We start from the raw sequence: 23993 nt of genomic DNA on the forward strand, positions 1-23993 counted from the left end.
AGTACATACCGGACCAGAGCTGTTATCATCACATCTCAGCACAGAGCCCAAAAACCAAACTGTTTGAAGTTCTTCTAGCCTGGTGTATTTCATTTCAGTCCCCGATCTTGATTTATATTCGAGGGGCAGAGATTCTTTCTTTTGTCTCTTTTCTTCAGTGCATTTCTCTTGACTGGGAACTCGTCTGTGATTTCTTTCAGTGATGCTTTCTCTAAGATACTGATGATCATATTGTTTGTCTGTGTTAGTCCTTTAAGTCATTTTTATTTGGAGTTGATTTACTGTGTAGTGAAGTAAAAAGACTTTCTAGACGTTTTACTTACTACATGTTTTGAGGCTAATTTCTCACATAAATACTGTAAATCCTATAGATTTAACCCCTCCAGTGTGTACTCATTAACTTCGTGGTTACAAAAGTACTGGTATAATAAGCCAGGCTGAAATAAGTGAAGTAGGTCATGTTTTCTCACAAAGAAAGAGGGCGCACAAGAGAAATGATCTAGTAGAGGGAATATCAGGTCACACCTTTTCACAACACTCCTGCTTATGTAATGCAGCATACTTATCTGGGAGTATTTAACATAACACGAGTCTTGGCATGACATATGGCGTCACGGTCAGTTGTGAAAAAGTAAATGTAACTTCTGTTAACTCAAGTACCATACATAGTCATAGTTTTGAGGTACTGAAACTTGGGGATTCTGCTGCAGTTCAGATGGAAGTATTGCATGTTTTCATCTGCTACATTACTTCAAAAGCTTTACTTAGTAGTTATTGTTCAGATTAAAAGAATAGAGAACATTAATGGTTCTAGTGCGCTGCCTCATGATGATGTATGAATATCTATGCGCTGTACAGTTGCGTGTTAAGGAAAGTAAGATTAACCTTTGGTCAAGTTAAAGATCTGAGTACTCCGTACACCATTTCGGACACAAAGAAATGTAATGCAAAGTCCTCCTGTATGTTTCTAGAATAAAAGGTTGATCCTGCTGCTTTCTTCTCAGTGGCATAAAATTCAGGTGGCATTTAGCAATGGATTAGTTTGCATCCTTGATAGATTTTCAAAGGAATAATGGCGTCACATATTTAAAAGGTGCTATATTTACGTATCTTAATGTGAAAGTTCAGTTGCTATCAATGCAGTTCAGCTATCTCCTGTGAGTCTCTTGCTCTGTGGTTGGACTCTACTTCCTCTGTCTTCAACTGCAGCTGGCGGAGATGATAGTCCTTTTGCTTTGAGGCCTTGGTGAACTTAGCGTATCAGTACATGAACCAGTTCCACTTGGATTCACCAGGGGAGGGTTAACCCACAGGACTTGAGACTCACTGGACAAGTACTGACATCAGCAACTGCCACGATAGGGACTAACCGCCACCACGCAGGCATGGACATGTAACAGGACAAGGAACTAGCTGGTTAACAGTAAGTGAAATAAATAAAACAAATGCTCCATTAAAAAAAAAAAAAATCAAATTAATAACTTCCCTGTCCAAACTTTCCTACTTCACATGAACTGGGCGTGACTAGTTGTAACACAAGATAAAAATAAAAAAGAAGACGAAGACTAATGCTAAGATTTAAATTACAACAGGAAAAGGATGCAGAGATTTGAGAGTTTGGCTCTGTTTCCAGGCAATCAGAAGCACAACTAATCATCTAATTGCTTCAGATCAACTATCTGTGGGGAGAATTGTCATTTAGAGATCGATTCTACCCAAAAAGGATTGTGATAGGACCTTTTGGCCACATCCCTAGTACTAATAAAACCAACAGACTCGCAGAAACAGTGAAAAATAAATATAACATCTATAAAATAATGAACTGGAAGCCGTGTGACTTGGTTAATGCTGTTTAGAAATTACTTCCCTTTTACTATCATGCAGTTAAAGAGACCTACTATTAAGTTAGTGTTGGTTGATATACATTTTATATAAAGCGTCTACATGGAAATGATGATAACTCATTTATCTTGATAAAAGTTAATCTTTCATAGACGTTGTTCACTGAAGTTGTGTGGGCGGAGTTTGAGGTGCAGATTTATTTTTCCTCCAGATAAAAACAGCATACAGACATCAGAAAAAAATTTCCATTACAACCTTCTGTTGTGCTCTGCATTTATTTGAAACACAGTCATTTGGGACTGTATACTTTACAAACAGAAAACTCCATGTCTTCTGATGCAGTTTGATGCAGTAGCTATAAATTGCTAATGCTATATAAAGGCCTGAAAGCAAGTTCACAGTGCAGTGTTTTTGTTTCCAGTTATGTGGGTTCCACCCTGCATGAGGTAACAAAGTGCAAAAACGTAGACTCACCCTGTGTGAGATGCATATGAACATAAAACTCACACAGTCTGAAAAAAGTTTTAGCTGCTATAGTTTCCCAGCTCTGCTGTGCTAATTTAGACATCGTGTTTGCTTTAATGCAATATCGTTTGGTACAAAGAGTCATTCTAACCCAGGAAAATTGATTTGCCACATGTTTTTAGGAGGCTTTTGGTCCCAGACACCCAGCTGCAGTGGTGTCTGAGTTTGAAACTTTCAGCAGCAAGCTCTCTCATATGGAAAACTGGCCATGCCCATAATTACTGCAGTTCTCAGATGATCTGCTGAGTGGATCCCCTTGTCTGAGTGCTAGTGTCCAAATATAAAAGGACTGTAACAGACTCTCAGTCATTTAATTTAGCTAAAACGAATGCCTGAGGGCTTCAAGGAATGACTGCTGCATGCAAATTTCTAAAAATTTGTGGTGACATGGTCGATGACTCTTAAGTTCTTGCATCCACACATTTGGGTCTACATCCAGAGATGATTGATTTTATGTGACAGTACCGCTTTGGTTCTTTTCTTTCTTTCTTTTTTTTCTTGCGTATTCAATTGCACCTCACCCACAAGTAAAAAACCCCCCACTGCATTCTCATTACATAACTTGACAATTCAGAAGATCTCCTTATTTGCAGGATGTTAGATGTGAATACTGATGACATAATTAATAGCAGCATTTGAGCTTAGCTAGAATCAGTCAATAGGCCAGTGATTAACATGCAATATTATGTTTGTTTAATCTGCCAGGGATGAAACATCCAAGATAGCATGGGTTAGTAGGTAAGATTTAGAGCTAAGTATAGTGATTTACTATGTTTTTAGTCGCTGCTCTAAGTTAATCTAATCAGCTGTTGAAGTTTGTAGGCTATACTAGGATGATAGTAATGTAGTGGTTTTTTTCAGTGAATAAAGATTATGGATGGGTTTGATTCTGTTGATGCCAAAGTGATTATGGCTTCTGCTTGTAGGTCCAATTTTTTTTAGTTGTTAATGGTTTTATGTCACCGAGTCAGAAAGCACTTTGAAAAAAGTCTGTCATGTGACTCAGGTGTGGAAACGCTCCACTGCCTGGAGTTTGACGTCATTGTTTTAAAATGCACGACTGTAGAAGTGCAGTATATAAAGAACTGAGGCACTTTGAGGCTTGCTGCTATTACAGATTGGACAATTTCAAAATGTTTCTTAGCTGGAAGAGTTCTTTGTTGGGGAAAAGAAAAGAAAAATCAGAGGAGTAATTTTTACAATTCGGTTTTTTTGATTTCAGCCAGCTTGGCAATCCATTCAGTTGTGTGTTTGTGCTTGTTATGCTTGGTCTTCAACATGTATCCTCACAAACACACAGTGTGCCTTTGCTGAGCTGAATGAGGCCCACCTGCTCTGTTCTTGTTCCACAGAGCCTACTTTACAAGCCCTCTCCCTCTGCGTGTTCCTAGGCAACAGCCACTCCTTGTTTACCTTTGCGTTTTTGCATTGTGATTCTCATCAGAACAACATAGCCCCAGCCCCTCTGGAGACTGATTGTCAGGCTTTTTTATTCAAAGTAGCATGAAGCAAAGATTAGCATTTGTATGAGCCTGTAGTGTGTGTATCTTCCTAGAAACTCGTCATTTTTCTCTGCACGTGTAGTTATTACTGATCCCAAATATGGTAAAGCAATCACACCGTGTAAATATTTTGTTATACAGCAGTACTGAGCACAGCTGTCTCTTTAACCAGGTGATTTATTGTCCTCATTTCATGCACCTATGCTGCACCTTCCTCATCAGGTGACTGTCATAAACAAGTGTATTTCATAAAGCCTTCTCAAATATTGACCAGCCTGAGCAGACAGTCCTTCTGTCCCTTGCAAATATGTCAAACATCTCTCCAAATGTATGAGCTGCGCCATAGATTCACATCTGCGGCAGCTGGAATATACGAAGTGGATGGAAGAGGGTGGTATTAGCAGGGAATGTTAATTTGAATGTTATGAGTAGTGAAAGCACAGGGCGGACACGATTCTAGAAAACTTGTTAAGATGACGAGCTCAAGCGTTTGAAGTCCAAGTAATGCTCTAATACCTAAAGCATGCAATCCAAACATTTGTCATGAGTCCATGAGTTGTTGTAGCTTAGGCCTGTTAGGTCACTCACACAGCTTAACACTTTTTCCCTTGTCTGTATTTGAACTATGCACCTGGCATCTTGAAAAGCAATGACTTTGCACTTTTGTCCTTCGATCCAGGAATGGGCACACGTTTACTGGCTGCAAGATTAGATAGAAACATTGGCCAGTGGTATCCAATACCACACTGACCCAGTATCCAATTGTGCGAAATCAGATAAGCTGTCTTGAAGGGGCTAAGCTGACTCAGTGTGAGTGGTCCTATCAGGGAGGCTTTATGGGGGATCAGATGAGAAGAGCTGATTTTGTTGTTATTAGCTGTTAAACTGAAGCATGATCCCTGGAAGTCTCAAAAACAGCCGGGGCTGTAAATCTGCATCTCTGAGAGGGTTTTATCCTTTTGATGAAAACATAATAAATGTAATAGGATGTAGTATGACATGCTGTACTCGTATTATATGGTACTTATTTCTAAAGACAGTGAGCATTAAAAGGAATACTTCTGAGAAATAAATTTATTTGTCTTCCAGCACAATAATGATGAGGAGATTTAAGGCACTTTTATGTTTGTGTGCTAAATCTAATGTAATTCGAATGTTATAGTTTGTTTGCATAATTTGTACAAAGATTTGTAAAGTCTGTACTTTCACAAAGTAGGTTAACTTATCAGATAGTAGGCAGGTTTTGTTACCTTTGAACAGAGCTAGCTTTTCCCCCCTTGTAGCATTAGGTAAATATTTATCATACAGATCTGTGAGTCACATCAATCTTCTCAGCTTCCATGTTGTCTCTTGAACTAGTGGTAGAGTCAAACTGTATGACGAGACAAAGATTACTTTGTCTCTGTCTGACTATGTGCCTTCTGTAGGTGTGTTGCCTGTTAGGTATTACTGCATGCCTGACTGTAGGTGGACACATCAGCCTGCTTGTGTCCAGACCTGTTTGGTATGCAGCCTCCTTTGCAACAGCCAGGTCCCCCTTTATATTCCACAGTCAGCCCTGAAATGTCTGGGCTCCATCCGTAACATGTACTTACGCTAAGAGACAATCTAGGAAGTATCTTGGCAAAGTTCATACAGTATAGGCTTTGTGGATTTCTTCCCTCGAGTTTATTAGGAATTGTGGAAAGTTGCGTAAAAGAGTGGCAGCTATCAGAGATAAAGTTGGCATCGATGTTTATAGTGTAAGAAGGAATTTAGGATGTCAACTTTCAACTTGTTTTTATTTAAACTCAGTTGATAGTATGCTGCTGGTATTTTTCCCTTGGGTACAGTATCCTCCCTTGCTGCTGTCAGTATTCCTGTGAAATGACATCTTTGTGTTGGTATGAATGTAAGTGCTTGTGAGTGGTACAGTAGTGCAAATTTTATAATTACTTTAAAGTTTGAATTTTAGTTTGATTATAGTGATGAAGGACAGGTTTAAAGCAATTTTCCAACTTTTGGTTCATACAAAGACGTGACTCTGTATGTACTAGCCTCCTGTATATATCTAGCGCTTGTGGGAAGCTTGCTTATTGTCTACAAAAAGAGAGAACTTTGACTTTTCCAGTCTAGTCATGCATCAAATGGCTCCCACTCAGCAGCCAAAACAACAGCAGAGCCTAGAAGTTCAGATGAAACATTTCAGCTATGTCTCCAAGAAAAGAATCAGCAGGGCGATGAAACTCCTGACACACATGCACAGACATGCATGCTTTTTATTCATCCGTGCTCTCTGAGTTCTTTTTACTCAGAGATCTTTTTGGGTTATTTTGAAATTATGTCATTGAGCTCAGATGTGAGAGCATTTAGAAAAAGCAACAACACGGTTTATATAGTTCCCTGAAAACAGGCCAGTACAGTTTCGGAGCCAGCTCTGGTTTGTAAAAAGCTTGGATATATCTTATTGCTCTTATCAAAACTTCAGTTGCTTCTTGTTCTTTCTTACTGGCAAAGAGCAACATAGAAAACTGAAATCACAAGCTTTACATGCTTTACTGCTTCGAGTATTCATTTTAGGTGTATAAATGTAAAGCATTACTGCCTACAGATCCGACTACACGCAGCGCTGCTGTGAACGTCTCGAAAAACATTCACGGCAGTGCTGTAAATATATATGTTAACAATATTTTAAAGATATGGCGCTGCACACAGGCTTACACTTGCATGGATGGCAAAGATCACATTTTTAAATAAAACTGTGGCAGAAGTGTGGCGGTCACAGCAGCGAATCAAACTGTTATGTTTGGTGCAGTTTCTTTTCTAAAACTTTGCTGCAATTTCCTGTCCTGTTTTCACAACTTTAGTGGTTCTTCCTATCTGTGACATGTGGCTGGTTGCCACATTATAGAAGTAGGCTGCTGGTGGTAATTTTTACTAAAAGCCCACATCTGTTACTTTACAAAAGGCCTCTCTTTGGATTTGTTGCGTATCAGGCAAGACAACAGTACTGGAGTCAAGATGGATTTTATTGATACTTTATTGTGGTTAGATTTGTTTAGCGTGTATTTCTAAGCTTAATATTTGTTCATGTTCAGTTAAGAACAAAACCGAATATTTTCACACTTGTAATGAATGACTTGGGCTTCAGGCAAGTTCTTCTCTGTGTCTTCTAAAAACATTTTGCTGTGCTGTCGTTGCGCACACTGAAATACTGTATGACCAATAAGAGAACACTGTGTGACAGGAACTTTGTAGTTTCTTCTTAGAATTTGTGCAAAACCAACTCACGGGGCCAAATAAGGGATGTGTGTCTGTTTTGAGGGGTGGGTGGGTTAGTAATGCTATCTGCTTGTGCATGACTTGTGTCAGCATTGTGGGGAAGAGATGTCTGCAAATGGCAGGTGTGGCTTTGAGAACTCTGGTGTGATCCTTTTGAATCGAATCACTAAACAGCCCTGACTGCAGTAGCAGGTTTGAAAATGTCAGAAAGCAAAAGAAAGCTGAGAAGCGTCTCATCTGCAGAATAAATTTTTGAAATGACTCATTAGCTTCTTAATATTTTGAATATACAATATTTACAGATTTCTTACTTCTGACTAGTTTAACTTCTAAAATCCAATTATATGTTACACTGTCAGACTTAGTCTTTATCTAAAGTCCAACTGCAGTGTAATCACCTTCATGTTTTACGTCACTCTGGCAGTAGTTATAAAGAAATGGTACCTGTATGACAACACTCAAGTCTACGAGCGTGATAGTGTGTTGTTTCAGGAGGAAGGAGGGGGAGTTGAGAACTTTCCGCTCTTACACAGAGGAAGAAATTTTCTTCTGAGTGTGGTTTAACAGACAGGAAGCAGCAGAAACCCAGTGCTCAGTGATGCTGTTCCTGTGAGTGCAAAATTCACAGGTCAGTTTGTGGGTGTTTTTCTTCTTCTACCCGGCTTTAAAATAAGTCATTTCTATTTTTGTCTGTCATTCTTCGTGTCGAATGGCGTAAACAGAAACGTCCAGTATTCTACGCTGTGATGAAGCACACGTTAGGAGCAAGAATAGCCTGTGTCTCATGTCTTTACTGGAAGGAAAATGTGACCAAAAGAGAAATGGAATCTGGTCTCTGTGGACATGTCTGAGTTGTCGTCTCCGGGGACAGCACTAGGCTTTCATCCCTAATCTCCAGACCATATTATCCTGCTAAAGCTAATGTCCAATCTTCCATAAAAAAGCCTAATGTTATACTGAATAGTGTGTTAGCTGGCACGGACAGCCGTTGTCACAGGAAGGCATGGGTCCTTCTTCCAGAGCTTGAAGCCTGAGTGGAAAAGTACAACGTTCGCAGGAGATGAGATTACATTCCATTCGCTTTTTGAAAGCCTGTGCGCGAGGTGACATTTTTCTTTCAGTCTTCATTTGGCCCTGGCACAGCAGAGCCAATTGCCTACTAGTGTAACACAGACACAGCGAGTGCTGGCTCGGATGCATTGCTGTCTGTGCTTCTGATGCCTGGTGCTCTGCAGCTGCATGCCATTAGCCGGTGTCTATGCCTGCCTCTGTGCCCATTCCAGCCATTTTATCACTACACGCTTGGTGTGGCCCCTGGAGTGCTGTGAAAGTGCTGCTTTATTCTGGTCAATAAAGTGGAGTTGGAGTTTGAAACACGGTGAGGCATTTTGTATTGTGCAACGCTAGGTGTTGAGTAAAATATAGAATACGCAGAAAATGCTGTATACAAAACAATTATGTTGCTGACATAGTGCAATGGCAGTGATGAAACCGCCCTGTTAGTGTGTTTTTTTTTTTTTTGTCTGCCTTTGATGCAAGACCTTAATTACTGTTCTCTTACTTTGCTGAATTCATCCACACTGCCTGTACTTTTAGTGCTTTGTTGTCTCAAAATGTAGAATATACATCCAGCTGTTCTTTCATTATTCGCTCTGATCTGTGCTGTGTTTGCAACACTGCTGTGCTTAAGGAATTTTCCTTGGCGTCCAAAGTGGCATTGTTACATAGATGTGGGTGGGTTAACCACAACTGAGAAAAACAAAGGGGAACTGCTGTCCAGAAATGATGATCAGGATCCTCTGATGCCCATGTGGGCTATCACAGAGCTCCAGGAATGAACTTGGGCCTCATATAACTGAGTCATTTCCCTAACAGGAACCAATAGGCTCCTGCAAAAACAGCATGCTCGCAGCTATATAATAACATAGTGGTAAGTAAGCCAGTGCATTCTCATTCATCTATGTGCCATGTCAGACATAGGTGTATCACTGCACAGGCGACCGGGGAAAATTAAACCTTTCATGTGAGGTAAAGATTTCTTTGTACTGGTGTTGAACTTTGCAGGTGTAATGAGTGTAGAGCGATTCTTGATTTATTTCTCTTTCAGTTTTTACCTCTGCAGCGTTCTATACCTTTGTGAGGTTTTAATTAATACCGCTGCCCCTCTGGCACCATCCATCCTGTGACCGTTGTTATGTAGCTACCCCAGTACACTGCTGAACAATCAGCCACCTAAGGAAACCTGTATTTTTGTAACCTGAGCTGAAAAGGATTGATAAGTAAAGTTTGCTTAGCCCTTTTCTTGCATCTCACAATGTTTGCACTCACCACATGCAGGGTGACTCATTGCACAGTCATTCAATTGGCTTAAATTACCTCCTTTCATGGTCAACAATGAGCTCAGCTGAAGAGACGAAAGCGGGGGAAGTAGGGCCTTCTGGGAATGCTCCATTTGTTCATGAATCCTGACTCTAATTGGTTGTTATTGGGACTGGCAGTCACCATGCTGTAGGGGTGGAGTACGCCAGTGTTTGGTTCATACGCTTCCTCAGTCTGCTGCACACTGAACTGCCATATATAACAGCCAGTCATAACTGTCTGAGGAGAGCTGAGTGATAGAAAGACTCCCATCGTTGTGTCACCTGACAGGGGCCACAATGGAGCCAAAATGTCAGCTGTAACTGATAATAATGCTCATTATGCTACATTCCAATGAGCTATACCATTAGTATGCACTTGGGATAACCAAAAATGTGTTAATGTAATTTCAGCCGAGTTCTAACATTCAAAAATCTTTTAGAATACTAAAGTGAACAATGCTGGGTTTTGAATATGTGAAAGAAAGCTTTAATGTGAAAGGAGTCCTGAGCGCCCAGCTTTATAGATCTCCCCATGTCTGCTAGAATTGTAGTGCCCTAAGGCTTACTATTTTGGTTTTAGGCATCAGACTTTATTATTTCAGTCACATCACTCACATCACCATTGCTTCCAGCTGCATCAGGCAGCTGTTTTCAGCAAAAACACTTGTGTACAGATGTCTGCCCAACACCAGCAACAAACAGAAGAAGGTAGCTGTTGACCACAATCTTACAAAGATAACTATTTCTGTCTGCTGGGTGTTAATGGGTAGTTCTGCGCTAATAACACCCCAATAACATCCCCAGAACCCCCACCCACCCATCCCCCTCCAAAATAAATGAGTGCACATTTTAAGTAGTTATTAATATGTTATAGCATATAGTTTTCTTTTCACAAGGACATATTCAGACAGGATGACATGGAAAAAAACCCCAAAAAACACATGTGTCTGGTTGGAGTCAAACCTTGCACACACTAGCATTAAGCCATTAAACCTCACCAGAACGCCCCACCTGAAATATTCAAGTCTGGCAAAAGAAGGCCCCACCCATAGCGAATCACAGGCAGTCTATTTGCTCTGTAGACTATTATGCATTCACTAACATCCCAGTAAAATCCCTCCCTTCACTGTCCTCGTCTTCTCCTCTTTATGACGTAGTAAATGCAGTTACAACCCTGCCCCTGTGCTGGGACAAGGCAGCTGTTGTCATGTGCTGGGGGATAATGTGGAGGCTGCGTCTGACTAATGGCTGGCTCTCTTGTATCCCAGTCTGCTGTTAGCACTTTGCCAACTGGGTCATCCAGATCAATGAAGCTCTGACAGGAATATAGAAAGTACATGCAACCACTGACATAGTCTGGTACATTGTAGCAAACTGCACATAAACACAAGCATAAAGCAGAGAAATAAATAAATTATATTTACTTTCATCTTTATGCCTGTTGATTTGATAACAGCCATTTTTTTTGTCATCTGATAAGTGGCTAGTGACTGGATGCTGATTATTTACCCTTCTATAGGCACAGTCCTTGATAGCTGAAATGTACAGCTTGATAAACGTCCATAAATCGAACACAAACTGCAACTACAAAAGGGGAACCAAGAACGTCTGCAGCGGAGAACATCTGCTAGATTAGCAGCGTGTCTTCTCAGATCTGCTGCGAAGCTGGGCAGGGCCCTGTCAGAGTGATTGCATGCGATACAGATAACACACATTTAGTTTGCAAAACATGGATCAAGGCTTCTGTTGTAAGTGTACGAGTACACCAGTGGAAACTGCAAATGATTTAAAAAGCAGACATATGTGTTTAATTTGGAAGCCTCACACAGTATATCGCTTCGGCTTGAATCTGGTAATTCACAGTACCAAGCATAAAGATGCCAAGAAGTCCAGCACACTGAGCTCCAGACAGATGGCGGCAGCGTCCAGCCCTGGCGGAGGTGGGCATGGATGCTGCAGCAGGGACAGCATGAAAGATTGACTGGAGTGAAACACTAGCCTTCTGATTAAGTTTCCTCGTCTCTCTTCTGTTTCCCAAAGCAATGCCTTCCAGACAGTAACTGCATGCTACTGGTCTGTTTGGATGCTTAGCAGAGAAATACACTTTAATGTGTTTGCTGGCTGTGCCCTATGAGCTGCAGAAGTCCTTCACTATCACCTCCTCTTCTGTTCCTTTAAAATACAGTTTGGCCTCGTATGCAAGTTTGTCACTCATACAGGCATTTAAAAGCAAATAAGCTCCACCCTGAAGCAGTGGCAAAAGCAGGAATAGCGAGTGTTTGGAGGTGGGGGAAGGTACCAAACATTTCCAACTTACTTCTTTATTCCTGCCAGCTCTGATCTCTGGGAAACAAGAGGGAGGGGCTGTGTTTGTCGCCCCTGGGTTTATACTTATACTTTAACCCAAAATCAGCCCCTCCTACCCTTCATTCCCGAAACCTGCCTTTGGGTATCGATTGCTGGGACACACCTAAAGACACACACACATATACACAACAAGAAGTACATGACCACCAGTTTCCCTTCAACACAGGCTGTGATCACAGTAACTCCCTGAGGGTCAGTACAGAGGGGCTTCCAGAGCCGCATCAGACGAGTGATCTTTTGCCTGTGTGTGTATGTGAGAGTATGTGTGTCTGCATGTGTGTGTGTGTAAACAAGGGAGGGTTTGCTCAGACTGCTCATGTGATCATAATATCGACCCCGCTGAGCCTTATGATCTAAGGCAGAGTGCTGAGGGGTGTTTCACACTGAGGGGCAGAAAAAGACATCTGTGTTTAAATCAGAATGAACTGTGCAGTAGTTCGGTGAAAAAGAAAACAGATTTACTCATAATACTACCAGAAATCCTGTTTAAAAAATGTATAAAGTAGGTCTCGACCCTACAAGTTCAAAAACAGCAGAAAATTCTATCACAGTAATTTTTATTGTTTGTTTTTTTTGGGGGGTGGTCCTGAATTTTTTTGTCTGATGATGTCACCAAGAGCATGTAACTTTTCTACATGCTCACGTTTTTTTCCAGCATTTAATTAAAGCATAATCAGTCAATCTGGAACATTACTGACAGATTAATTGATCATTAAACAAGTGTTGACGGTCTGTTTATTAACACTGTAAATGGAGTATTTGCGCTTTGTATCTCTACCGTTTGTATTCACATTGATATTTTCAGTAAAAGTAACTGCACAGATTGTAAATAAGAAATTTTAAACCTGGTGACACTAACGTTTGTTAATTAGTGACTTTTTAAAAAAAAGGTTTTTAGGCTGGAACCAGTCAGTGATCTGATTTTTCAGCATCAGATCAAAACTAGGCATGACCCAGATAATGCCTAAACTGCATAGATTTGAGCAGGTTATAGATCTAACCAATGTGAAGTCCCAGGAGTTCCACTTTATGAGGATTTTCTAGTAAAATTACTAGAATTACTGCTGACCTATCACCTCTGTCTCTCCATCTTCCAGGTGTAGATGCTTCAGGCGCAGCAGGGCCCAGCCTCCGTGTCAGAGTGGGACGAGGCTGCTCCCACCTGGGCCACAGGACTCCTCTGAAACTTGGCTCATGGTCTCTCTCTGAGCAATAACTGCTCAGATTAAAAAGACGGGATTACAGGGAGGCCATTTTGTGAGGTGAAACTGAGTCTGTCTGCGCTGGAGTAGTTATAGCTGGGATTTTTTTAGGCTGCTCTTCGACTTTGAAACTCCACTACCATGACGACAGCAGTACAACCCAGTGAACTGGTGTTTGAATTTGCCAGCAATGGGATGGACGAAATCAATCAGGTACAATCTCACCAGAGAAATCACTTTTTCAAATGCAACTCTCTGTTGTTGTTGATTTTTTTTTCATGACTCGACTTATAGGGTCTGCATTAGCGTTCAAACCCGTCGAGCTCAGTGGCCGACCGTCTGTCTTTTCCTACATGACACACTGTATGCAATCCTGTTGAAAAATGAAATACATTTCAAAACAAACAAAACTAGTGTAAACAGCATGGCCACTGGGGTAGGATTAGCCTGTGATCTCTAAGTTTGACGACACAGAAAGGGAGGAGGATGGAGCCGAGAGGAGGTCTGGGAAGAAGAGTGCGGGCTGCCGGTAGCACAGAAATGGAAAGACTGAAAAACCTGCAGTGAGGCTAGGGTGTGTGGGAGGCAGAGGGTGGGGCTAGGACGTGAATGTGTTTATTACCCAAAGGTTACTGTGTGCATTCGATGTCAACTTGTGCCTGTGTGTTTTTTCATTGCTCGGTCAGGTGTGCAGTTATCTCTTCCCCACACCCGGGTCTGAATCCTGTGGAGCAGGCTTGATTGTAAGTGTGGAGATGTATGTGTGTTTATGTGTCCTAGTATTTGTATGTGTGTATCTAGAGTGGCAGGCTGTCATTGGATCCCTGAATAGCACCAGTTCAAGCCTAACCTGATGGACCAGTTACAAGGCTGTTTAGAAGGGATGGGATAATTCCAGCAAAAGGTCTTGTATTGTTCCAGTGCTACAGTTTTGTGACTTGCTGCACCCACTTGGCCTGTTAGACAAGCAGTTTGCCTCTATTTACTAACTCATGAATATACCCCCACACACACACACTGAAACGAACAACTCACAATGGCACTTCTGCAGCGGCCATTTAGACATTTAAAGATTTTATTTTCTCGCCACAGTAAAGCTGTCGGAGCTGAGTAAAACCACCAAGTAGATTCTGTAACGATTAGCCTTGCTATATTGGTTTGTAAGCCAATGTGTAGTTTGAACACAGTCGGGATCTGCTTCAGCTGAGGGTAGGGAGACGCGAAAAGGGTCCCAAAATTTCCTCCATTTTTAAGCTACATTATAAAGGCATGTGGCTTTAGGCAAACAAGCAGCTTTTAAACGTGATGGTATCTCTTACTTACGCCAGCTACACTTTCTCAAATATCGTGATGCGGATACAGAAAGTGTACAGACAGTTGGACTACATTGTGGTTAGGCAGGTAAAGCAGAAGAGAGTGGGGTGTGGGGGAACAGGCTGCACAGATGCTGTGCTTTCAAAGCAGAATGGGGAACTCAGAAATGCAAATTGGTTGGAGCTTTATCGCCTGTGTTTCCCTACTAGAAACACTATTTAGGTCAAGAAAGAGGAAGAAGCCGTTAGGATACTTGTTGTATGTGCAGTATAATTTGTGTTGCATGCAGGGTGCTTGTACCACCTTCTCATCGTTTTACTCCTTTAAACAACAGTTTCACTCTTTCATAGTTCTTGCCGGATTATCAGCGGGTTCGCACAGCAATGCAACTTTGAATTGTTCACAGAAAAAAACAGAATCAATTTAACATCAAAACAACAGCGGAGACGGCAGCAACATGTGTCTGCCGCTCTGTCAGCAAACTGTGTGGGATCACAGGCTGTCTGCATTTAGTGGGAGAGGGTGGGAAAGGCTGCTGTTTCAGACACAGACAAATAGTCGCAACGGTTTTATCTCCTGACACACGCTTTGTTCTTATTCAAGGACAGAAAACTTAATTTAAGTCAAGCCGGGAAAATGGGGTAGCCTCACTGTCTCGCACTCTGATAGTATGTCTACCAAAGAGTCTGATTAATGGGAAATATTCAGTGCATGTCAGTGAGACACTGATAGCACTCGCAGTCATAGCAAAATCCAGGGTTTTTAGTAGTCCCAGGAAGCCTTGTGGTTTTTCTGCTTAGATGGCACAAGCTGTCTGTATCTGGTAGAGGTATGGTAGACATTATGCAGGGCCACCTCCTCCCTCGACTCATAAACACCTTATTAATAAAGAATCCATGAATAATTAGCGCTAGTGCTGCTAAGGAGGGCTAACCGTTTAACACTGTGTCCAAATAATGAGCCAATCGGTTAGGCTCCTGGTTAAACTATAGCCGGGATGGGTATGCAGCCACGCACACTCGAATGCCCCTCTTCCCAGCCTCCCCCCAGCTCAAGGCCTGGACACCTGGTATGCCCCAGAGGGCCAAACCAACAATGGACACTTGTGCAAAGAGACAGATAAGCCTTTATTCATGTTCCGCCTACCACACCTTTTTGTCTTTCCTTTTAATCAGGTCATCACTCTAGGAATGTGATTTAAGGTGTTTCATTGATCGACATTGTTTGTCTAAAATGAAAACAAATCACAACATGAATCATTTGATGTAATTCAGCGAGGTTCCGACACATTGTCATTTAGAGACCATTTCTCACGAAGCTAAACATAGTAGCTTCGTCTGCCTGTCAGCGGCACAGAAGAAATGATTTCAAAGCATTTTGAAGTGTAGTGTGCTGCCATCTGCTGGTGCCCAGGTGACTACATGTTTTGCATCAAGTTGACTTCTTTATATAATGCTGATAAAATGCTTTATTTGAATGATTATTAAGTCAGCATTCCACTGGATTTTCATGTTGCATTTTCTTTATACTATTTGAGAAGTACTGTCAGGTTTTGAGAACCACATTTTGCACATATTCAAAGGACTGAATTAGCCTCTGACCGACACAAACCAAGTGCCCAGTGAGCCCTTTTGACATGGTCTCTATTGGTGGAGTTCACTTTGGCCCACACTCTGGTAATTCCCTCTTTCCCCTCGCTCCTTCCTGCATCAGATTGTGCCATGCCTGAAATGAGATAGCGAATTCCCAAAGCACATTTAGGAGATGATGAAGGGTGTGCTTGCCTGCAATTCATGACTTCATGCATTAACATTCATTTGGTCTTATATCATTTCTGAACATAAGATGAACTCTTCAGGTGAAGTGGGCTAGAACAAACAGCTGCTTCCTGGCTTCTTCAGCAGGCTCCTCTGGACCAATACAGCACCACAGAAATGAGCTCTCCTCCATGCTATGCGCCTACACATTAGCTAAAAATGAGTGTGAATCTACAGTGTTTCACAAGGCAGTAAAAATAAGAGACCAGTGTTTTAACACTATCTTGATATCGTGTGGTTTTTATATCACATTTATGACGTGCAGCAGAGGGATTGATTGTATTTTTATTGCATATACACTCAAAGACGTATGTACAAAGATCCACGGTCCTCTGCCTCCGAGGGGCATCGTTAGTGTTACAGCATCTCAAACCTTTCTGTGTCTGTGTGTCTGCTCTCTGTGCAGCTGGACGACCCGTCAGTATTCCCAGCGGTGATTGTTGAGCAAGTTCCCGCAGCCGATCTGTTGCAAGTATACTCGGGGCTCGAGTCCGATGAGGTGACCAACGGTATCATGGTGGATACCACTCTCCATGTGGTTGAGGAACCATCCATCTTGGAAGGAGGGGTGGATCTCACAGGTGCACATGCAATAAACGCTGAATTTTAATGAGACATAACAAAACTAACAAAGCACACAAGTGGAAGATGCAAAGCCAGAAAATTACAAACTACACATTTAATTCCTGCTCCGTTGCACAGCACAAACAGCCTTCTTAGGTACTCTTCGAATTAATTCATTACAATTAATCTGTAGGCTGACCCACAAACTATTCACTGAACAGTGAGTTACCTGAAAATTCAGAACATGCAAGCATGCATTCAGCGATATTAACTTAAAAATAAGTCTTTCTCCTTAAAATGAAAAACGTTTTAAAAATGTACTCTCCTTGTCGTAAGTGAAAGCTGACATAAAAAAAGAACCTTTGTAGCCATTCACCTGTGTTTGACCTACACTTCTCAAAAAAGTAAATTATGCAAAGCATTAGCCTCCGAGTATTTCTTAATAATGAATTTGTTGTCATCTGGTGGACAGAAACAACAGTCTCAGGCACAGAGGACAGCATGGAGACAAATGAAGCAGCGGCGGCTCTTCTTAACATGGAGTCTCCGAACAACATTTTGGATGAGAAGCGTATGCGTAAGTTAATTTGCATGCTTATTATTCCACTCCTTCAGCTTGTGACAAAAACGTCAGCTTTGATCTAACGCTGTTCATAATTGCAGCTTGAAACACTTTTCTGTATCTCTTGTTTATGCTAAGTTCACACCTATGGCACTCTGCTTGAGTCAGACCTGACATATGCCCCACTGAGGCCTGACCAGATGGACGGTGTTGCCCTTGACATGTCCGTAGACGAGGACACCTCATCTATGGATGAGATTCCCCAAAAATTTCCCTTAAAACCTCAGAAAAAAACCAAAGGTAAGACATTTTTCCTCCTTGTTAGAACTCCCTCACTAAAAATTCACTGTTGTAGGTAATTAGATGATTTCACTGTGGCCTTTCACCTTATAACACACTACTCCATAATTTGAATCATAGTGCGAAAGCCGCGGGCGGTCCGTCCCTGCTCTCCCATCACCACCCCTAACCTACCACTCAGGAAGAAGAGCAAAGAGGGCAAAGGTAAGCCTCACTAACTAGTCCACTTTTCTATAATCAGCCAATAAAAATCAAGGTCTGTCCTCCTCTTGTGTACGCTCCATTTCCTCATGTGGAGTGTGCAAACAGCAGTCCTCAACCCCTGCAGTCCAGTGGGGTCGAATCTAGGAGAGTTAATGGATGAGGGGATCTCAAAGTGCTGTGTTTCACAGGGAAACAGAAGTGATTGCAGGCTGGAGGGCACGTTGATGCTCTGCCGATAGAAGGAGACTAGTGGTGTGCCATGTAAAACCTCATTGCACCCTACAGTGTGACTCAAAGAGGAGGGGACTGGGGACAGCAGGTTCAGTTGCACACATATACATCACCCTGTCATGGTGTCTGGGATTCATCTGACTACTGGGAGCGTTGCTGTTTTTAACCACTTCTGGCCGAAGCATTTCATGAATTAGAGTAATCTACTCCCAGACTTGATATAATTAATGTCATCCCAAGGCACGCATGTACACATACAATGGCTGGAATAAAAGAGCAGCTCCTCCTGTAACCCTGTGGCGTTCATATATTCATAAACTGTACTACTAAATGAATTATAGATGTCTATAGCACAGCTCCAAGGCTTCGTCGCGAACGTCTGACTCACTTGAAAGTTAAAAACAAGACTAAATTTATTTCCCCCCAATTTGCAGGCAATACCATCTACCTGTGGGAATTCCTTCTGGCCTTACTGCAGGATAAAAACACCTGTCCCAAATACATCAAGTGGACACAGCGGGAGAAAGGCATCTTTAAGCTTGTGGACTCCAAGGCTGTCTCAAAGCTGTGGGGCAAACACAAGAACAAACCTGACATGAACTATGAGACCATGGGAAGAGCTCTCAGGTGAACATACGAGCATCATTTTTCTGAGCAACGCTGTGCTTCAAATGAGCTTTTATTTTGCTCTGAAACCTAAAGACATGGTTCCATAGATGTATTCATAATGCCCATCAGGAATGATTATAATGTGTTGGACATCTGTTTTCTTTTCTAGATACTACTATCAGAGAGGCATCCTGGCTAAAGTGGAGGGGCAGAGGCTGGTCTATCAGTTTAAGGAGATGCCAGCTGACCTCGTGGTGATTGAGGATGAAGAGACGGGTTCTGATACCAATGTCGGCTACGGAAACCAGAGATCGACCAACGGGCGGTCTGTGGTTCGTGGAGGGTCCAAAGGGCACGGAAGAGCTCATGGTCAGCAGCACGTCTCGGTAAAACAGATGAAGAAAGAGCCAAACAATGAATGTCTCTACCAGCAAGCTAACGGTGGACAGGCTGAGCAGCTCCTCCAGTCTGTTCATATGCTGCAAGCCAACCAAGGGGCCGGAGTCCAGGAAACAGCACAAGCTTTAAGGTGAGCGACTGTGAAAAACACCAGAGGTGTTTTAAGAGGAACCAACAGCAAAATGAGGAGTAGTTTTATTTTTGTTTCATTACTCCACAGCGGATACCAGAAAATCATTCTCTGCTTAATGATCTTTCAAACTAGGGCTCGATGGGTAAATCAGTTGGGCTGATATTAGCTTATTCTGGATCTATCTGTCCATATGTCAGCAAAAGTAACAGATTTGCAATACAGAAAACCCAAGAGTGAGTTTGATATATGGTAGAGTCGGTGTCTCTAATACACTCTATATCCACCAGAGAACACAGATAACACTGAGTCAGATCTTATGATTATTTACTTTCTTGCGAAGAGCTAGACTACAAGATTGACGCTGTTGTCGTGTGTGATGAAAATGTGCCAAATGCTGGTAATCTCAAAGGCTAGAAAAGGGGTAACAGCTAGCTTGTCTCTGCTGATTAAATGCAAGACTCTTATAAGCCATTGTTCTTAGACACAAAATATGCCCAGCATTCAATTCTTCAGACACGCATGTGTTTCACGCTTTCTTGTCTTTGTGATTTTTGTGCAAAACAAATGAAGTAAGAAGTAAGAAATCATATAATCGTCATCCACCAAAGTGCATGTCAGTCAGGTATCCTTACCAATAACATAAAAAACGTGGTAATTAAAATATAAATGTCATTATTAATCTCAAATGATACATAAACTGATTATTCTAAACTAAGTTTATGTTAAATGCTTTATGCTTAAATCTTACTCATACTCACACATGCATGCATCATAGCGTTGGACCTGATATTCACAGAAAATGTCTGAGTCAAAGCTTATCGCTCTTATATTAGTGGCGGCGTCTTGTAGGGGGAACTCAATTCCATCTCGAAGCCTCGTATGTACAAAATGTCACCTTTTGAGAATTTGAGATGCAGAGTTTCATTATACATAATAAAACTGTGAGGTGAGCACAGCAACAGCCAACCCAGCAGAGCTGAAGTAAATCTTTACTTTATATAATTCATTTTTTTGTTGTTGATGTCAGTAAAGTGCCAGATCACCTTTAGATTTTTATAAAGTGCATTTCTTCTTCTTCTGTTTTTTGCGTTCTGGCACAGCTTTACTTTGCATTTTATTTTTCTGTTGCCAAGTCTGCTGCCTGTATTATCACAAAATTCTACTTTTTTTTTTTTTTTAGTGGTTAAACATTGTCTGCTGTTAGAAATTGAAGAGACTCATAATTTCCACAGTACAGCTGTCAGCACAATTTGTTATTTTAATAAAGGCTTTAGTTGTGCTTTTTAGGCTCATAGCTGTGCGGTCGCTAATTTTCACAGTAGGTGTCCGTTAAAAACAAACCTTGTATATATTTGCAAAGATATAAAGAGAATATTCAATTACACCAACTCTGTCAGAGACAGTGAAGAGACTCACCTACATCTTCTGTTTTTTTTATTTTATCAGGACCATTAACACCCCTGCATCAGTTCCTATGGTCCTGACATCTTCCCGCTCGCTTCAGTCTGTTCCCCTCACTGTTCTAGCCAACGGGGACTCCAGCCACTCCCCTTCTCGGGTTATTCTCCACACCATGCCCTCCACGACGGCAGGTGGTAAAGATGTGCTTACCATCCATACGGCTTCCATAGCAGGTGGGGCTAACAGCCTGCAGGATGGCCTCCCGCAGCAGCTCTTGGTCACCAGTCTGGGCTCATCTGCCTCCTCCTCCTGCACTTCCCCTCCAGGAGTCATTAGTTCCACCGCTTCCAACCTCAATGGTCTCCCCCGCCTTGTCACCATTAACACCACCTGCGGGCAGACCATGGTGGCACAGCAGCCCGGCACCGTAATTGCCACTGTGCTCAAATCTAGCGACCTCTCAGGGCTGCAGGTGAAAGAGGAGATGCTGGACCCCACCTACTTTCAGTCGATGGTGAACGGCGATCCATCACTGGCCGCACATACTTTTGAAAAAGAGGAGATGGAAGCAGGGGAGGCGGAGCTGCAGTACAGGACTGTTATCATTGATACCAGTCAAAGCCAGGGCCCAGAGGGCGCAAGTGAAACTATAATTAATGGACATTCTTCTCAGAGCAGCAGCCCTAGTGAGGGTCTGACCCCTGTGGAGGAGCTGGAAGTGCGTGGAGAGATGTCCCTGCAGCCTGAGCAGGGAATCAAAGGCCTGCAGGAGCTGCCAGTGTCTGTTCAATTGCCTGCAAACTTTATCCAGATAAAGACAGAACCTGCAGAGGCTTAGTGCTGCAGGACTCTTCAACAAAAGCTGAACCAAAATTGAATCCATTTTCTTTACCTACCACAGTGATCTGATCAAAGATCAGAACGAGGGATCTTGCAGCTTTTAAAGGTTGGTCAGTTCAGCCTCAGGATTTATTGTTTACCAACATATTTGTGACCATGTGCCTAATTTTAAAAATCAAGGGAGTGTTTAGTTTTTTTAAGAAGTAACTTTTCAGATTTAGGATTCTCTTTTTCTGTAGACACAATCCCCAACACACACACACACACACACACACACACACACACACACACACACACACACACACACACACACACACACAAATACACACATATGCACACATGCACAAACACAAAATGCTTTTTTTCCTCTAGGAGAGTAGCCATTGGATAAACCAGGAATCCCTGTCTACCAAATGTGCCAGTTAGCTGTTTTTTTTTTTAACTTTTCATCTCACTGGACTCACGTGTTTAAAGAAAAATGCAAGAAACCAAAAACCGGGGACTGAATGCCAAATGGTGCAATGACCATTTGGCATCTGGCAATGTGTGAGCGTACCTGATCTTTACATCGGGTACGAGTTACTTTTCGCACGGATGTTGTGTTTGCTGGAAAAAAGAAAACCCACACATCTCGGAGTTCAATTGAAGAGTGCCTTACCGGAAGTTCAGAACAGTTCAAGACCGTTTGTTGGAAGCAGCTGCGTAAGAGATGAAAAACAGACTAAATACCTTCACAGACTTTCAGACTTCCAAGAAGTTATTACGCATTTATTTTCATATAAACAAAATAGGTATGCATTCACTCTCTAATACCCTTGGCCTTAAAACACCGTGTTACTATGGAAATGGGCATTTTCCGTCTATCAAGGACAGTGTAACATCAAAACTGTTTGTATAGAGCTGCAGACCGAAGGCACAGCAGGATAGGGAGGCACAAATGGAGAGAAAGAATACACGAGATATCAGTCTCTGCCTCAGAGGCTCCGAGGTTTAAATCCTGTTGTTATCAAATGGAATATATATGAATCTATTGATAAAAATGAATAAATATATATATATATATATATATACATATAATATACAATTGAGATTCAATTTTAAGGCCACGGTGAATTTATTTATTTTGTGAATTCCTAAATTCTGTGTAAAAACCAGGCACATTTGTTTTCTATTTACATGTAAAAACCTGAGGGGAAATACAAAGAATATGAACGTTAATACCAGGAGGCTTATTTGGTAGTTTTTTGTAAGACCAACATTTTTCACGTGTATAGCTTTCCATATAATCAGCTTTGGTATTTCCTTGAGTTTTGGACTCGAGTGTTCAGTGCAGCATGATTACTCCACTGTTATATTCTCTTATATCCTCTGATTTAAACATGTACTGAATGTTCTTTTCATTCCTTCTTATCAGCGGACATACCTCTTTATCTTTTTTAACAGTCAAGCAGGCGAAACTATGCATTCAAATATATATTCGCTGTGTATGTGCTGTATAAAGTATCAAATGTAACAATTCACATGCCTTTGAAATCCTATCTCTGTTTCGTCATTTGTTTGGTACAAAGAGGAACCAGTGCTGTTTTTTTTTTTTTGTCTTGTTTCAAGCTTTGCTCCTTTTCCCCTCCTTCCTCTTTCTCCTCTCCACTCCTGTCACCTTGTTACCTCTTGTCTGGTTTTCTCTCCTCACCGCCTCCTTGACTGCTCTCGGCTCGGGTCAGTCGAGTCTGTGCCTTCTTTATTTGCTGTCCCACTTGGTTAAGAACCTCTCAGGCCAGCCATCCGATTGGCCCCTTGGTCCTGCCGGGGATGAAGCCATATTGATCCTGAGTGGTATCCCGGCTAAATTGGTTGTATTTTCCAGCCGGACTGTAGCTGCAGAGTGAGGACATTCAGACATACTGACCTCCATCTGCACTTGCACCTAAGGACAGGTGTTAAACGCTACTTTACAACCTCACATCAGCCAAAAGGGCTCTGGGTCTGCAAAGACACTCTGAATGTATACTTGTTTTTAAAGTACATGCTTTTTTTTTTTAAGTACATGCAGCCAATAAGTACACTGGGTTACATTTGCATTAAAATCTGTCAGTCTTTCGGTGGGGATTTGCTGCCTTGTTTGCTTTGTATATATTCCTGTATCTACCCTTCCTTTTTCTCAGAGCACTGTTTTACTGTCTGTGAAACATTGAGGTATGTCCACTGCTTATGTTTTTGTTGCTTCTTATGACTTGGGTTATCAATGGCCTCCTTTATGCTGAATATAGAATAGATTTTTAAGAAAAAGTCAATATGCTAATTAAATGCAAAATCTTATCTTTTGACTGTTCTCTCTCTTTCTTTTTATTTGTTGCTGTTTTTGCTGGCAGAATGATTTGGAAATAGAGCGAGGCACAGATAAAGTGTCATACAAGCTTTTTTTAAATTATTTTTTTTGGAAAAATGAAACAGAAAACCGAATTAAACTTGGAAACAAATAGCTTCCAAGCGGTTACTAAGTCCATTCATTTGCGCTGTTGCGATAATGAAACTGCCTTGAAAATTCAGTTGTATTGTTGGG

The 23993-nt window shown here is 41.6% G+C and overlaps 1 protein-coding gene across 4 annotated transcripts in view; it reads left to right on the forward strand.

Annotated features, from left to right (window-relative positions):
* Positions 1-23749, forward strand: part of elf1 (E74-like ETS transcription factor 1) — a 41025-nt gene extending 17276 nt beyond the window's left edge. For 3 of the 4 annotated variants that reach the window (XM_085244638.1, XM_085244632.1, XM_085244625.1), the window contains exons 2-10: positions 12955-13272; positions 13746-13802; positions 16597-16771; positions 17227-17331; positions 17455-17616; positions 17737-17820; positions 18486-18678; positions 18830-19189; positions 20639-23749. In XM_085244638.1, the coding sequence (XP_085100764.1) occupies positions 13201-13272; positions 13746-13802; positions 16597-16771; positions 17227-17331; positions 17455-17616; positions 17737-17820; positions 18486-18678; positions 18830-19189; positions 20639-21431 (2001 nt within the window). In that variant the 5' untranslated portion in view covers positions 12955-13200 and the 3' untranslated portion in view covers positions 21432-23749. The remainder of the gene's footprint in view (positions 1-12954; positions 13273-13745; positions 13803-16596; positions 16772-17226; positions 17332-17454; positions 17617-17736; positions 17821-18485; positions 18679-18829; positions 19190-20638) is intronic. The other variant, XM_085244647.1, reaches the window with a different exon arrangement.
* Positions 23750-23993: the final 244 nt, after the last annotated feature.

This window comes from Mchenga conophoros, linkage group LG2 (assembly GCF_057382185.1).
Source record: "Mchenga conophoros isolate Kocher_MC1m ecotype Shallow Benthic linkage group LG2, M_conophoros_male_GT1.1, whole genome shotgun sequence".
In the NCBI taxonomy this organism is placed as follows: domain Eukaryota; kingdom Metazoa; phylum Chordata; class Actinopteri; order Cichliformes; family Cichlidae; genus Mchenga; species Mchenga conophoros.